Source organism: Cryptotermes secundus, unplaced genomic scaffold (assembly GCF_002891405.2).
Source record: "Cryptotermes secundus unplaced genomic scaffold, Csec_1.0 scaffold655, whole genome shotgun sequence".
Taxonomy (NCBI): domain Eukaryota; kingdom Metazoa; phylum Arthropoda; class Insecta; order Blattodea; family Kalotermitidae; genus Cryptotermes; species Cryptotermes secundus.
Window position 1 is genome coordinate 618,180 of NW_019726234.1, and position 17,847 is coordinate 636,026.

A 17,847-nucleotide genomic window follows, 5' to 3' on the forward strand; every position below is an offset into this window, starting at 1 on the left:
CATTTGTCTTATGGCTCCATTTTAATGCCATTTGGAACACATAACTGTCGTGGTTTATTTGCTGGCACTACCTAGGAGGTCAAAGGAATATCATGGAATAGTCTGTTAGTAAAGTTTGTGGCCAAGTAGAGATTTGAATCGGATACTTCTTGAATACATGTGCGATAAGCCACTCTGACTGCAGCACCCTCATTCTAATTATGACCAGTCTGTACGTTTCGCTATATAAGGTATATTGAATTTTGCCGTATCACCATTACAGCGCACAACGCGCACATAATTGCATCAATCAATTTTAAATCAATGAACTATTAATCAAATCAATTACGCAGTATGAGAGTTACTGAACTCTGCTGTAAGTCACACATTGTGGATGACAGCTACATCACCAGCCTCCCCCTCCAAATGAGTTCTGAACAGACATCCTCGCAGCTGCAGTGATGTCAAGTTTTATCTTCTGCCACAAAATTTTACCCGTTGAATGTTCTGACGCAAGAATGCAGGAAGCGAAGAGCCTTCCATTTTATTTCGCTAATAAAATAAAGGCCAATATACGTTCGCTTAATGTGAAATAGCTTCATAATAAAATGAACACATCGGGGTCGTTTAATGTTGAAACGAACATGGACATGACAGCAGCAGACATTAAATACTGTGGTTAAAATTTATTGGTCCCTTCTCTGTGCAAAATAATTCTTCAGACGCTAACAAATTTCAGTATAATGGACGACATATCTATACATATTATGTTATAATTGTTTGGGTACTACGACGTACAGACAAGGAGTGAATAAAGTAAACACTAGTTCATAATGTTTGCAGTCGGCCTTTGAGCATACTGGTTTTTTTTTTCTTGGGGTGGCGTGAGACTGAGCCCACTTGGTACGTCGGCCACTAATTGGCATATTGTACCAGCCCCGAATGATAGATGATAAGATGTGGAGCAGTCTGTGGAATGAGAATTGGCAGGAGAAACCGAAGTACTCGGAGAAATCCTGTCCCAATGCCACTTTCTCTACAACAAATTCCTCATTACCTTACCCGGGCTCGAACCCGGATCGCCGCTGTGGAAAGTCGGACGACTAACCACCTGAGCTATGGCACCGCCCATTTTCTATCTATTTATCTATCTATTTGTCTACCTATCTGTCTGTCTGTCTATCTATCTATCTATGGCTCTCTACAGTCGGTAGGTCTCCTTGGACGGGGATCGGTCCGTCGCAAGGCCGGTGCCTACACACTCTGCTTATTCTGAATGAGTAATAAAGCTTGACCTTAGTTGGTTTCCGAGAGGCATCCAACAGACATGTTGCAGTTCTGTTTTCTCTTCTTTGTAACAAGTAAGCGTAATAGGCCTACACAATGTTAGAATTGTCAATAATTTGGAAACGCGTGCACGTTACAAGAGATTGTGTACCTTTCAAAATGATGGAACCAGAAGGATCTAGGAACTCACCAGTTTCCGAAGCAACCTTTGACGACTGTTTTATCTAAAGCTGACCAAAATGCAGAAGCATCGCGTGTAGAATACATATTTCAACTTGGTTGAAGCATTTTCGAACAAATTAAAATATTTTGCGAATATAAATATTTTGGACCCGGATCAGTATGTCTGTTGTCAATCAATAAATAATAAATTGAACGTGACGATAACATCTTCTCAGCTCGAAGCAACAGCTGTCTGTAGAATGACAAGGAATTCCATGTTATTAATGTCGTCACACCAGAGATTAAACGAAGCACTGTTTTCACGTCCTAGAACTATATACAGAAATTTACTTAGTTATGGAGCTGAGTCCTCTTGAGGAGCCGCTAAATCTGCAGCTACTCAAGAATTTCCCAGCATTTTATGGAACCCGAAGGTTAATTACCGTGTTCACAAAAGCCCTCCACAGGTCCCTATCCTGAACCAGATCAATCTAATCCATACCAACCCATCCTATCTCTGTATGATCCAGTTTAGTATTGTCCACCCACCTACGCCTTGGTCTTCCCAGTGGTCTCCTTTCTTCTGGCTTTCCCACCAATAACCTATACGCATTCATCTTCTCCAAAATTCTTGCTACATGCACTGCCCACCTCATCCTGCCTGACTTGATCATTTTAATTGTACTTGGAGAAGAGTACAAGTTATGAACATATACATAATTTTTTTCCTTGACACTACAGCCCCAGTGGGCCTAGACCTACCTCCATGAACTTCTCCGTTCAGTTCGGTTTTTCTAGATCTTACACATTCGGTAGGACTCCTTGGGCGCGTGATCAGCTCGTCGCAAGGCCTCTACCTGTACACACACACACACAGAAAAACCCACACACACAAACTAAACATCCATGCCCTGAGTGGGATTCGAACCTACGATCCCGGTTTCCAAGCGAACGAAGACAGTACATGCCTTAGACCGCTCGGCTACCGTGACCGGCCATACATAAATTAGTGCTACAAATTCTTTGTCTTGTATACTCATGGCGTAATTGCTACACTTTGGTGAGGAAAGTGTTTAAACCAAATTTTCTGCAATTTGAAATTACATATCCTTTTTAATTAAAATTAAATATATGTATTTTCAAACATCACTTTTAATATCGTTTTGATTTTCTCGCTACAGTTAGCCGACATTTTCTGTTCTCGTAATAGAGCTTACACTTCTAAATTCTGATATTTAAATACTGCTTCTCTTCTGTGTTTGCGTTCTGGACATGTCTCACTATTCAACGCAGCCACAGAGTATCCCTAGTTGCAGATAGCCCGATCGCATAGTAACGAAGCCATGTCTCGTAATCTCCCTCATTAATGAGCAGAAGGCTTTACTCTGAAACGGCAATCAAACGCTGCATCGAATGGCGTCCACGGTATGCAAGTAGTTCCCCACCTCACATCCCTTTTAAATGTCTGTTTATATTCAGACGTAACTTTGATAATGGCGTTTGTGTCAAGGGCCACATTGTACATGAGAATCGCAAAGTTTTCAGCCTGTACATTCTATTTTCATCTGCATGGAATCCAAACGTCATAACTTTGGTAGATAAAATGAAGGAGTTGAAAATCGTGTTCTGTTCTGGTATGTGCAGTGACAGTCGATAGGTTCATTAACATTGTGTGAGGCGGGACTAACAAATTGAGTTCTCCATGGAACTGGGAATGAAAGTAGAACTCGTGTTATGCAGACAGAACAATAATTGGATAAGAGAACTTACATTATTTCCGTTTCATTTATAATATGACGTATACAGTGTTAAGAGTTGAGGTAGTTATCTGAGTAAATTTGAAGTACGTATGTTCATTTTCCCGATGTACCGTCTACATTAGAACAAGATGCGAATTACCATCTGAGTGCGAGAGTATAACCAGTTTATCTCCTTGTATTGAGTTTATGTGAGTAAAATCCCAATATGTTTCGGTCTTTTTTTTTTCAGTGACTCTTCCAGCCCGTTGAGGGCCCTGGCCTCATATTCAGTTCCATAATCATTTTTCGAGATAGTAGGACTCCTTGAACAGGAGATCAGCTCGTCTCAAGACCTCTTCCTAAACACAGGATAACACAAACACAGAATAAACGCATACACACACCAAACATACATGCCTTAAGTGGGATTAGAACTCATGATCACAGCGTCCGAGCGAGCGAAGACAATTCATGCCTTAGACCAAGCGGCTACTGTGACCGGCTGTTTCGGTCATACAAAACCTTATTCAGCATATGTTCCATATTAAAGGGTAACTATTCACTTACAAAGGATCACATCGAAATAGCGAGCCCCACATCTTCGGCACTTAAAAAAACAAATTCTACAGCAACATACAGCTGAGCACAACACAAGATAATCACTCGAACTACTGTTGCCTCGATCTGTATGCATATATGTATACATTTTAATATAATATTGGTTTTAACTTTTTGTGAGAATTATATAACTCTGGTATTTTAAAATCCTTTATTTTTATTCGTGATTTGTAAATTTTATCTCTGTTAGGGTACATCCCTTGAGTTTGGTCCTGTGTGACCGAAACATGTCGGGAGTTTAACAACATGTATTCAATAGACTAGACACATTTAGATGATAATTTGCCTCTTGTTTACTTATATAGACTTCAGGTGTCTGTAAATTTATTGTTAAACACCAGCGTATCGCTACAGTGTACAGTTTCTATTTTAAATGAAGCTATCAGGATACTAAATACCAGTTGCCTAGTTAAAGTAGACGGTCCAGTACGGTCCATTGCCCCGAAAGTCGAATATAACATTTATGTTCCATGTTACACAAAAATTACTCTCGTAGATGTTCATTTCTCAGAGGTCTATCGCATTGCATTTTACAGCACTATGCAGAACGATACCAGGCCGTGTCGCCTCCAACTCAGAAATCCACAGGCGGACATACCACTAACTTTAATGGTGCAGAATTAAACGACCTCCAACAGAGTTTCATACAATCAATGAGTTGCTTCAAGTAAGAGACATGAGATGGAGATGTGATTGTGTCCTGGGGCATACAATGCTCGAAGAACAAGACCTGACATACCGTCGGCTGCAGTTCATGTATGGTGACATTATATGAGGTCCCGTCCTAATGACATTTCGTTCTTTCTGTTCCAGAGCAATGACAGCTGGCAGGGGCATGACAGTGATCAGGTAAGCTCAAGCACAGATTACTGGAACGTGTGAAAATGACCCGGCGCTCGGAAACTTGCGTGTCCAGCCATATTTCACACAATCCGGTTATGCCATGTATTTCCGAGCGCTAATCCTGCTGCGTGACTGTTCCAGCTGTAACGATCTCACCATGCCCTAGTGTTAATTGGACTGCAGCCGTTGCAGAGCCTTACAGTAGGCGGACATGTTGGCTGAGAGGTTGTTAGCAGTGTGCGCTGTTCGATTGGTACTAATTAATTCCGCGAAGCTGAGTCCATTCAGCCATTTAAGAAATTCTCCAACTTTTATGGAATCCAGTGATTCATTACTGTGTTCACAAGAGCTTGCCTCTGGTCCCCATCCTGAGCCAGGCGAATCCAGTCAGAACCCATACACATCATCTTAATATTGGCTTCCTGATGGCACCTAAAACTTCCAAATGTCTCTTGTCTTCAGGATTTCCGACAAAAAATCCACTTCCATCTCTCATCTGTCCCGTATGTTCATAACACTCATTTCAGTTCATCCCCTTAATAATACACGGCACGTGGTTGTGTAGTTGGTTGAGGCACTATGCTACAAGCCGGAAGGCCGCTGGTTTGATTCCCGATGAGGTGGATTTTTTCAGTTTACCTAATTCTTCCAGCCGCACTATGGCCCTGGGGTCGAATCAGTCTCTGACAGAAATGAGTACCAGGAATCTTCCTGAGGGGTGAAAGGCGGTCGGCGCGTAAGGCTGGCAACCTTATCGCCATCTATGAGCCGATTGTCTAGATAATGTGGGACTCTCAACGTCTCACAACCCTATGGGCCTCCATGGCCTGTTACAGGGATAGCTTTGCGTTTATCTTAATAATATTTCACGATGAATACAGGCGTTGAAGCTTAGTTATGCACTTTTCTCGTGTCTCTTTTCACTCCTTCTCTCTGTGGTTCACACATGTCTTTATTCCTACTATGACTTTAATACCGAAAATGTGAAATCTGAAAACATGGTGTTTAACCGTTGAGGTATCAAAATTGACTTGTGAAAAGGGGCATGATTCTGTCGTATTAATAGCACAGTAACATAAGGCTTTGTGTTTCATGTGAGCCAAAGGCCGCGCCATAGCTCGAGCGGTTAGACGCAGGCTTCCCACAGCGATGGCCCGGGGTCTGGTCAAGTGGGATTTGTGGTGGACAAAGTGGCGCTGGGGCAGGTTTTCTCCGAGTACTTCGGTTTCCCCTGCCAATCTTCATAACACCAAATTCTCCATTATCATAATCATCCGGGCAGGTATAATAGGCCAATCAGTGGCCGACGTGCCAAGTGGACCCAGCTGGACTCCACCCCCCCCCATATGCGAATTAAGAAAAATATTGTTTTTTCATTTGAGCCACAGTCTAATTCTATAGGCCGTAGCTGTGAAGAGTGCCATCTATTGACGTACTCGTAAATTTACTGAAAGACAACAGTATATTACCTATGATGACACAATTAATATATGTTCTAATAAAAAGTAAGCGTTCATCTCGTAGTATAAGTGACAAGCACTTAATTATACTTAGTAGTCGTAAAATGCAATCAATTTATGTTCGGATTTTGTTGAAGTCGTGGTGCAATGTATGTTCATTCTACACTATGCTACTATTTTGTGTCAGATCAACGTTTCATTGAAGCAAAAGAAAAGAATAAGTCTGCTGCCATTTATTATATTTTTATTAGATTAATTATTTAATTTGAACTCACTAATTCCGGAGAATTAGTTGTCATTCGTCCCCGTTATTAGATATAGAAATCTACCATTTATAAGGAAATATGCGTACAAAACCTCTTTAGAAATTCACTGAGCACTTTTCGGTTTCCTGCATCAGAAATGAATATGGGGACCAGAGGCATAAGCAAATTGACCTCCCACCCCAAAAAGGAAACCATTTCGTCAGCAGTAATATGTACATAGCCGGTCACGGTAGCTGAGCGGTCTAAGGCTCGCTGAGAAGCCGGGTTCTTGGGTTCGAATCCCACACAAAACATGGATGTTTGGTATGTGTATGTGTTTATTCTGTATTTATGTTGTCCTGTGTTTAGGTAGAGGCCTTGCAACGAGCTGATAACTCGCCCAAGGAATCCTACTGCATGTAAAATGTCCATGAAACCGAAAATCAGAAGCCAGGGCCCAAACGGGCTGTAGAGCCAGTGAAGAAGAAAAATATGTACGTATGTGCGCTCACTTTATGCGGCGCTGGATGTTATTTTCCGTGGGTGAATGACCGGTATCTTAAGAATAAAAAAACTATATCAAGTGCATTTTTAGTCAGATTTTATTTAATTGTACGATCTGCCACATGCCACAGCCACAGTCTGCCTCTCACTCGCTCAGTTATATATGAGGTTTAATTTCCTGAATTTTATCACCGTAAGGGTTTACTTTGTCACCGTTATTTTTTTCTAAACATTCAATACCTCGCCGCTATCCTCACTAAACGAGTTTCACAACAGAAGTAATTTACGAATTTATGGGTTTGCACGGCGCCAGAAAACTTTTATTACTTCTGACTGTAAGCGTACTCTTGGGACGCTCTGACAAGCAGTAAGCATGTTATCATAGCTGATTTGATATAAATAGTATGATTAATTTTTGACCATTATTATTTGAATGGAATCGATACGAGTGACCATACAGGGCAGTCGAGAGTAAGTGTCCGTTAAGACACTGTTTACAGGAAAGCTTCAACAGTTTTAATCATGTGGACTTAATGATGATTCAAAACTTCGTAGATTTTTTAAAAAAGTCAAATCAATTGACACACATGTGATTGGAAGGGTTAACTCAGCTGGTAATAGCGCTTCTCTTTTTAGATGACAGGAGTTCCACTTTCGAATCCCATCCTGATCCAATTCAGAATATTGTGACGTATAGACTCGTTGCTTGACAATGACTTGCTAAACACATTCCCGCGGAAGTCTACGCGTGTAACCACAGAATATCCAATGGTAGGCATCGGATCAGTAAACAAGCCTTTTCAACAATATAGAGCCTGTATTTTCTGCGTGGTCCGTGTCGGAGGTTTATAAATGGACAAAAAGTTCATTTGAGCGAGTTGTCGAGACTTGGATCGAGTTCTGGAGATGGCAGTCGAAGGTGATTGACAAAAAGTGGCAAGAAAGGAATTAGGTTGTGCAAATAAGACTTCATGTGTGATTTGAAGTTACAGTGAGACGGTTATAATTCCGTTGCCAGGTTACGACTAGTGAAGACAGAATTCTAATGCGTGTGTAACGGTGAACTACAAATAGTAATAGCGTTGTATTGCCTGTAGTCCCAAGTTGTGAATATATACGGTGCAATAAATCTATTCAATCGAAACCCCGTCTTATAAGTCACGCACAAACCCCTACACGTGACAATATGCTTTGGTATATCAGTTCGTCAGAAACTTTCGGAACCTTCGAGCCTGTACTTTAGTAAATATCATATCGAAATACATTTTATTTTGGTTCTTTAGAACTATATCGCAGAAATACATGTCTTAGGTCCACGGTTCATAATTTTGCTCACATGGATAGAGCGTCCCGGAACTCATGAAATGATATAGAGAGGAGGTAAGCGAGTGTGGAAGGTGGTAGGAAGAGGACTCATTCGGTTCTCGAGGACTCCTCTGAGCCCATCTTGAAACGCACCACCGTGAAATTGAAAACCGACGCAACGATGAGGACTTGCTCACACCGGGAATATCGATATATACATACGTTTTGTCGATAAGCATTTCTTTCGCAGTCAGCTTTCCATTTCTAGAACAAAAGGGACAGTGAAATGAGAGTCCTCATTGTGCATTATTTGTTTCCTTTTGTGAAGCGCTTGACGTACTACATATGAGGGTTCGAAATACATGTATATGAGCAATTTATCAGCTTCACCATCAAATAGGAAGAGATAATGATACCGTATTTGATCTCATTTCTCTGTCCTAGGTTCTTTGTCTCTCAAAACGAATGCGAATATATTCGGTGAGTGATATCTGAATTTCTTCGAAGTTGAGTCTGAAATAAAATAAGTTATTTATTCACACTTCTTAGGAAATATTTAATTGCGTCGTAACTGCCAGTCACGGTAGACGAGTAATCTATTATTATTATTATTATTATTATTATAGGGGGTGGGTTTCCCCATGCACTTAGACCAGTTATTGGTCCTTTGTGCGTCCCCATTTAATTTCTACTGTCCCCATACCCTACCGGTACTGGTGCGTGCTATCAGCCCCGTTCAGCCAACGAGGTCGGACGTCGGTACCTGATATTTCCCCCATCTACCAGAGGCATTGGAAACTACTTGGGCTGGAAACTTGTTACCTAATTTTGCTCAGAGGTCTCCTAGAGACATGAGGATCTTTTACGTGCCGTAAATCTACGACACGGGACCCACGGCATAAAGTCCCTCCCGGAGGACTTGTTCCCTGAATTTTTCCGCCCTTAAAAATTCCACGACCTCTACGTCATGACCTGTCTTCGCTCGCTCGGAAGCCGGGATCGTGAGTTCGAATCCCACGCAAGGCATGGATGTTGGGGGTGTGTATGTGTTTATTCTGTGTTTGTGCTGTCCTGTGTTTATGCAGAGGCCTTGCGACGAGCTAATCACTTGTCCAAGAGTCCTACCGTCGTCTGCAAAATGATCAAAATGAAAAACAACCTCGATACCTAAGGTATAAAAGGAACGGATTAAGTAAGTAAGTAAGTTAGTCTACTGTACGAACTATACTGTAGAACTACCTATTTCGGGTCTGTTTATTTGGTCAGATCGTAACTTATTCGGCCTGTCAACGTCTCTTCTTCCAGGCTAGTTTCAGGATTGGTCTACGCGGTCCCGTTCACGTTCTCATGCACGTATGTACATGAGGAAGTTTTGTGAACATGAATAACTTGATCTCGAGTTTTCGACGGGTTTACACATTTTGAGCACCCCTAAATACAAGAAAAGTAGTTTTGGAGGGAGGAGGGATGCCGTAGGTTTGTGCGCCTTATTAGCGCCTTAAAGGGTGTATAAATTTTATTTACATTCAGTGCTTGACAGTTTGTGTGTCGCAGGTCGGTTCCCCGTAAATATAAACATTCCAGCATCAAAATTAGGGACCCCAAAATACAAAATTACGATTTCCTTTAAAAGAATTGTTACAGTTCTGAATAAACTTTAGTATACTTTAGAGACCATCTGTGTAAATAGGACTTTATATGTGATATCATCAGGAAATAGTGGTAAGTGCACTGGAGGCTCAAACGCGAAACGTCGATTTTGTGGAAACACGCTCTACCCGGCGGGCGCAGTTTATCGTTGTTCGGTATTCAGCAACCAACAGTGGTCTACCGAGTAAGAGTCGATTTTGTTCCCAAGGTCAGGTAGTTAAGGACAGTTGCTTATGACGAAGTATGTGCACCCATGTCACTTCTTGTTTAATAATCTACGTCAAAATTAGAATATACAGAACTGTAATTTTGCCTGTGGTTCTGTTTGGGTGTGAAACTTGGTCTCTGCCATTAAGGGAGGAACACAGACTGAGGGTGTTTGAGAACAGGGTGTTGAGGAGAATATTTGGACTAAAGAGAGATGAAGTGACAGGAGGTTGGAGAAAACTGCATAATGAGGAGCTTCATAACTTGTACTCTTCTCCAAGTAGAATTAGAATGATCAAGTCAAGGAGAATGAGATAGGCAGGGCATTTAGCACGAACAGGAGCGAAGAGGAATGCATATAGGATATTGGTGGGAAAGCCAGAAGGAAAGAGACCACTAGTAAGACCAAGACGTAGGTGGGTGGACAATATTAAAACAGATCTTGGAGAGATAGGATGGGATGTTTTGAATTGGATTGATTTGGCTCAGGATATGGAGCAGTGGGGGATTCTTGTGAACTAGTGAACCCTCAGGTTCCATAACATGTTCAGAATTTCTTGAGTAGCTGCACAATTGGCAGCTTCTCATGAAGGGCTCAGCTCCATGAGTGAGTGAATCTACACCGCTTAATATTTTTTTCATAGTTGAACTTCCGAGATTTCTGTCACATATAAGATAACGAGTTCACACAGATGGTTGTTGCCCAACCCGTACCCAGTCTGTATAACCGAAAACCAAAATTGCGTGACGGATTTCGGGAAGCAAGTGCAGATTTCCATCGCTTCTGTCGTCTGCGGGAGAACTTAAACCAAATTACTGTTTTATGTTTACAACACGCAGCTCCGCCGCTGTGTAAAATAAATTATAGTAGCATTTAATGTTTCATGCTGTAGCATTTACTTACTAGTCGTACGGTATTGTAAAAAGAAAGATCACATATCCTCCAATAAAATATTATAAGTCGTGAAGTTTCCCCCATGTAACAATTCTACACGTTAAATTTAAATCATTCCGTCTGTTAAAACCTATGGTGTTCACTTTCTCCAGTCTATTCTCAGCGAGTTTGTGTTGTTGTAGACAAGTGAGTTAGTTCTTATGAAACACGTAGTTTTAGAAATTACCGCTCTTATATCTGTTATGACTCGGTTCTGTAGTATGTGGTTTGCAACAGCTGAGTTTCTTCCCACACTTCCTTACGATTTACAGTGGAAGTAATCTCTTGATACAAGCACAACGGCTCCCTAACCTAATATACTCCGCGTGATTCTTCTTTGTGAGGTTTTCTCTTCGATTTAGGAGTTTCTGTTCCTCTAGAGCAGTCCCTCAAACTAGCACGTGGCTGTGCCTTCCCAGTCCATGCCTTCCAATTAATGTTCAGTGAACTGGTTGTTTTGACAGCCTACAGAGTCTTTGGTTTTTGCCGCATGAGGACACCAGTACACCATTATTTTCTGTAGGTCTGTTTAATTTTAACCCAGTCCCACGCTTATAGTCTAAACATCTCCAGAAATACACTTCTTTTGATGTCGGCTGAACTCCTTGTGCTTCCTTCGTTCCCTGCCGTTGTATCTCTTTGCAGAATGTCGTTTGATACACACGTATACAGATATCAGTAAACAAAATATAGGTTGATGCATTAAGTAACTCGGAGAATTATGATGGCTGGTGTTCTGGAGAAGAGATGATCCGCGTCACATCCTACCAGATTTTCGTAATTGTCCCTCGAATGCTTAATACAATATCAGTATTATCCTCGTTTCTTTGTTGAGTTTTTTCGTGATTGTTGCATTTGCACTTCTTGCCCGATCCCATAAGCACGAAATTTATGGGTATTTCTCTAAACAGTTGGGGGCACACGGTAGCATAGTTGGTTGAGGCAGTAGCCTACATGAATGAAGCTCGCGGGTTCGATACGTCAATTTGATTTTTGAATTTTGGTATTTTTTAATCTTCAAATTAAATTNGCAAGGAGTAGCCGCTGCAACACTGTAGACCTAGAACAGGTATCCCTGTGAATATTAAATTTTAAAATTTTATAATAAAAAAATAAATTTAAATTGAAGATTTTAAAAATACCAAAATTCAAAGTCAAATTGACGTATGTAAATTAACAAAGATTTTATACATATCTGACAACTATCAGCAAGGAGATTCTGATATATCGGGACCTATTAACAACGGAGAAATGAACAATTAAGAAAGCTGGTGCTTTTAAATTTTAAACTACGTGCAGTGTAACAGCTACGTGAGAATATACACCTGATGATGGCCATTTACGGCCGAAACATATAGTGTAGAAGAAAAGAAGACGAAAGAACTACAATAAATTGTTGCACTTAGGACGGAGTTTGAGTCATACCTTCCATTCGTACTATGACCCCGGGGTCGACTCAGCCTCTAAAAGAAATGAGTACCAGGAATCTTCCTAGGGGGTAAAGAGCGGCCGGCGCGTAAGGCTGACAACTTGAACGCTGTCTGCGAACCGTTTTTGTAGAAAATGTGGGATCCTCAACGTCTCACAACCGGATGGTTGTCCACTGCCTGTTACAGGAATAGCTTTATCTGCACAATTTTGGGCCTCAATTAATTTCTTTTAATGTATAGTTAATTTAACGATACTGTCAATAACTGTTATTACCCAAGACCGAATGCTGGAAGACAGGGAGGAATGAATTCAGTAGGGTCCCAAAGGAAGTGGTCGTTGCCCAGCTTAAGGCACTCTTAAGGCATTTCCTTGGAGAGACTGAGGAAAATAACAGAGGACCTCAGTCAGTCGATGTCCTGGCCTAGATGAAATTGGGCATTTGAACACACGCCGGAAGCTCTGCCGTTTGAGCCACTTTGCGCGGTGTCCCAGATGAGATTTCCATTCATGATGTTTTATGATGCATATACATTCCCAGTGCTCTCTTAACCCTAAAGGACCCCAGTTATAAATAATTATTGTAAATTGGTTGAGGTACTACGCTACAAGCCGGAAGGTCGCTGATTCGAGCCCCGATGAGATGGATTTTTTTCAATTTACCTGAACCTTCCAGCCGCACTATGGGCCTGGGGTCGACTCAGCCTCTAACAGAAATGAGTAACACTAATCTTCCTGGGGGGTAAAGAGCAGCCGGAACATAATGCTGACAAATTTTCCGCCATCTGTGAGCCGACTGTCTAGAGAAAATGTGGGAGCCTCGACGTCTCACAGCCCTATGGGCCTTCACGGCCTGTTACAGCGATAACTTTACTTTTTGTCTTTAATAGTGTATTGGGGAACTGTAGGCATATTCTCCAAGTCATATTTCAGATTTCGTGTTTGAACAAACATTTATAGAACCAGTAGTTTCCTCGTAAATAATGAGATATATTTTAATATTTCCTTATCAGAGTACATAATTTATGAACAATTAGTACACAGACACACGTTATGGACATTGCAGACAAATAGACAACACTTTTGACATGTGACTGTTATTTTTGGATCATTTTCCCTCTGCAAACACAATTTAGGCCCGAAACTAATACGAGTGTGAGGTGCTCTTGAGTTTCACTCTGTGCTTCACCTCGTACGACTTCTGAAACGAAGTTCATACGAATCTTCATCAACATCTTTCTCAAAGGGAGGTCGTAATATCTGTTTTCGCTCAGGGACATGTTTTACATTTTCGTGTAAAACAAAAGAGAAAGCTCCTTGTGTCAAATGTGAATAGAGATCGTGTTAGCTATGTAGAGCAAAGGAATGCCCCCACCCCCGGAAAAGCGCTCTTATTTACTTTGCATTGAACACTGAAGATTCTTCATGTATATGTATATGTATATGTATTCTTACGTGTATATAATGTTTCCACAATTTTTTTTATATATATGTATATATGTACTAGAAATGACATGATTTGCGGTCAGTTATGCTTATAATAATAAATTAAAATTAAACTATCATTCACAGATACACTTACATAAATACTATTTTTTTTATTCCCACAGTGGGGGTGGAATCCAGCTGGGTCCACTCTGCACGTCGGCCACTGTTTGGCCTATTGTACCTGCCCCGAGTGATTATGATGATGTAGAATTTGGTGGAATGAATATTGAAAAGGGAAGACGAAGTACTCGGAGAAAACCTGCCCCCGCGCCACTTTATCCACCACAAATCCCACTTGACCAGACCCGGGATCGAACCCGGGCCGCCACGATGGGAAGCCAGCGACTAACCGCTTGAGCTATGGCGCCGCCCACGGCCTTGCACAGATACTACACTGGGGTATACCGTTCCGCAGCAGTGCTATAGGAAAACATAACCACTTCAGACAAATTCGAACCTGCGACTGCAGAGATATTGGTCTGATGTGGGAATACACAGAACAGAACCCGAGACAGTGCAATTATCTCTTGACAGCAGCTAAAACAAAATCGGCTGTGGGCTCTAGTATTTGCTCAGAAGCCCAACGAATTTGTACAGTATTATGTTCCTTGTTGCTGTATGGTGCAGTCGGGGTATAGCGACGGGCTGCGGTCTGGTGTCTTTGTACAGTAGCGTCGTGTGTTAGGTACTTGCCACAACAAATCTCTTCTTTCATAAGTTATTTAACGTATATTTCTTCTTTATTAAAGTATGTATACATTTGTAGATGAGTTTTATATAAGCCGATATACGTCTGTTTCCAATATTCCTCCATTTCTCAACATTTTCTTCAGCATCCTTTTGTTCCGAGCTTTCTGGATCCTGCGTTTGATATGCTGTTCGTGTGAACCGATATCAGCTGTTGCGGATGGCGAATGTTACGTTTTGCGTCGTGTTTTATATAGCTGTTCCCTGCTTGTAAATTATCTACCCTTTTCATAGAGATAAGATAGAGTTTTGTGAAAGTGTAGCGTGTGTTTATTTTCGTTGCTTTCACTTCGCCTACACATTTCCTCGTCACGTAGTTCACACTGTCCAGTTCTTCTGTTCTAATATGCGATTTGCGAAGGTGACACGAGCACTCTTGTGTGTGGGGACAAAGCAAGTTGTTTCAAGCGGTAACTCTTCTGACTTATATGCTGGAGATACCTGTTTCGAGTCCCGCCAGGGACACCAACTGTCATCATTGATGTTTCTCGTGGGTTTTCTGAGTCTTTCCAGACTAATACTGAAATAATGTCTTAAAAGAGTATGCCACAAATATTTCCTCCAGAATCCTGTCAAGGTCACGAAAGGCGATCGTCGTCATGTCATTCGAAACTAAGTAATATTTTAGGTTGATACAGCATTGTTAAATTACCATTGGTCCATCCTTCACGTCAACATTCACTCGTCACTTCTAAGCAGAATATTTTCTTCTTGGCGACTCCTTGCATCTGTATTTTAAATAATAATTAATATTATATAATCCGATTTTATTGAAGGGTTCTCATAAAGTTATTACGGACACATGAAAGCTAAATAATATTTGCAGTTATGTTCTAAAACTACGTTAACAAATACTTCACATTATTGTATACCAGATTGTTAGGCATGACTTGATAAACCATATAAAAGAGGTAAAGCTCTCTAACAGGTCGTGAAGGCCCAAAGAGTTGTGAGACGTCGACGTTCCCACATTTTCTCTAGACAGTCGGCTCGCAGATAGCGGTAAGGTTGTCAGCCTTATGCGCCGACCGCTCTTTAGCCCCCCCCCACCAGGAAGATTCATGGTAGTCATATCTCTTAGAAGCTGAGTCGACCCCAAGGCCATAGTGCGGCTGGAAGGATTAGGTCAATTGAAAAAAAAAATGCACCTCATCGGGACTCGAACCCGCGACCTGCCGGCTTGGAGCATAGCGTGAACTAACTACGCTACCGCGTCCCCCCCCCCTTCTTTTTTAAAAATTCGCTTAGTGGGGGGTGGAGTCCAGCTGGGTCCACTTAGCACGGCGGTCACTGATTGGCCTATTGTACCTGCCCCTTGTGATTATGATGATGGAGAATTTGGTGGAATGAAGATTGGCAGGGGAAACTGAAGTACTCGGAGAAAACCCGCCCAAGCGCTACTTTGTCCACCACAAATCCTACTTGACCAGACCCGGGCTTCCGCGGTGGGAAGCCAGCGACTAACCGCTTGAGCTATGGCGCGGCCTCGCGTGCCCCCTTGATAAATCATATGCAGATAAAAATTAGGCTTAGTTTTCTAAATTTTACGAATTAAGCCTTCTTTTGCAATAAAATCTTCAGTTCTTACAAAATATATGTAATGCAGGCTCATTGCTGTTTGATGCTTAGAGGCCCCATATTACAAGGTGTTACCCAAAAGTCATGAAATACACGTATATTTCTTTCCCGCGCTCCTACTGGTATGTAAACGTTGCAAGCGTGTGGTTGTTTCTGAACGTGTCTAATTAAACTTAGTCAGTGGCTGGACTGCGAGTATTGAGACGTAGAAAAGCGAGGACTAGGATTAACTTGTTTACAACAATTCAAGATGTGTAAGGAAGTGAGAGAGAACAAGGAGATATGTGGGAAATAATAATTTGTTAGAAGAGTCGTACAGTTGGCCAGGTTACCTAACTCAGCCCATGTAATACAGGCACACAGTATTGAATATCCATTTATAAAAAAAGGGGAAACACTGTGGAAAATCCCATATGGTGACCAGTAAAGATAAACAAGTAGGCCATTTCAGTGATCATGGCTGTAATATTGTGTATGAATATTATTAATGTTGTTAGATGGTTAGAGAGCAATATATAATCTTATTTGTAAAATCGAGACTAGACCGTAATGTATTCAAGTCATTTATAGTGATACTTATGCTGATATTTTTGTAGGTGTGTGAAAATTAAGTTTGAAGGAACGAAACACTGTGCAAGATCTGCATGCGGAAATTCGTAATATTGCTTGACAGGACCTTGATACATTCTTCATTGAGGAATGGATACAAGGCTTAAGGAAAAGCCGCTGAAACATACGAGGGAAATGGAAGATTTCAGAATTCCTGAAAGGATATTCAGATTTAAACCAGGAGAAAGAAGAATTATTGGATAACCAAAAAGAGGAGGGAAGCCGAAACGATCGTAGACTTGTCGGTCCATGAAATAGAAACGGAAATTTTGTTTTGCGTAAGGTTTCCTTGCAGACGCTTGCGTTTAAAAGGGGTTCTGTGGGACGCAGTATTTACTTGGGTTATCTCATATGTACGTATATCTTTGATCAAGTGTGTTTACTTCCATCAGCACAACGCTCTGTATAGATAACACTATACGCTGAATGTAAACTGCTACATGTTTCTGCCTTTTCTCTATCAGGTATTCTGCATATTGACTGCTACTGCCATGACAGTGAACGTACATCACCTGAAGATGTATTAGAGGCTGAAACATGTAGCAGTTCATACTTAACGTATACATGGGTACGCGGTAGCGTAGTTGGTTGAGGCACTGTGTTACAAGCCGGAAGGTCGCGACTTCGAGTCCCGATGAGGTGGATTTTTTTTTCAGTTGACCTAATCCTTCCAGCCGCACTATGGCCCTGGGGTCGACTCAGCCTCTAACAGAAATGAGTACCAGGAATATTCCTGGGGGCAGAGGGCTCTCTCTCTGTCTGAGGGAATGTTGATGTACGATTATTAGAATTACCTTCCTAATTGTTGGTTTAAAAGATCTTTTTAGTCTCTGAAACCATAGTTATGCCCGTGATGATATTATCAATTCCATATGTCATCGCAACATTGAGTAGCCTTAACCGTGTGAAGCTATGGACTAGTACAGCACAAGGCTTAATCACAAGCTGAAACAGACGGTAAGGAGAAATGAAAGTTAAACTTATAATGATGTGATGTGCCGCCTAAAAGCCGGAATATCTTTAGTGAGAGCGGGCGTCCATTGCTAGAAAACGGCTTGTTGAGA

General features: G+C 41.4%; 1 protein-coding gene across 1 annotated transcript in view; it reads left to right on the top strand.

Annotated features, from left to right (window-relative positions):
- Positions 1 to 17,847, top strand: part of LOC111864055 (disks large 1 tumor suppressor protein) — a gene marked incomplete in the record, with an annotated part of 824,637 nt that overhangs the window by 547,978 nt on the left and 258,812 nt on the right. Inside the window, 1 exon segment of the mRNA XM_033751308.1 lies at positions 4,599 to 4,634. Within this exon segment, the coding sequence (XP_033607199.1) occupies positions 4,599 to 4,634 (36 nt within the window).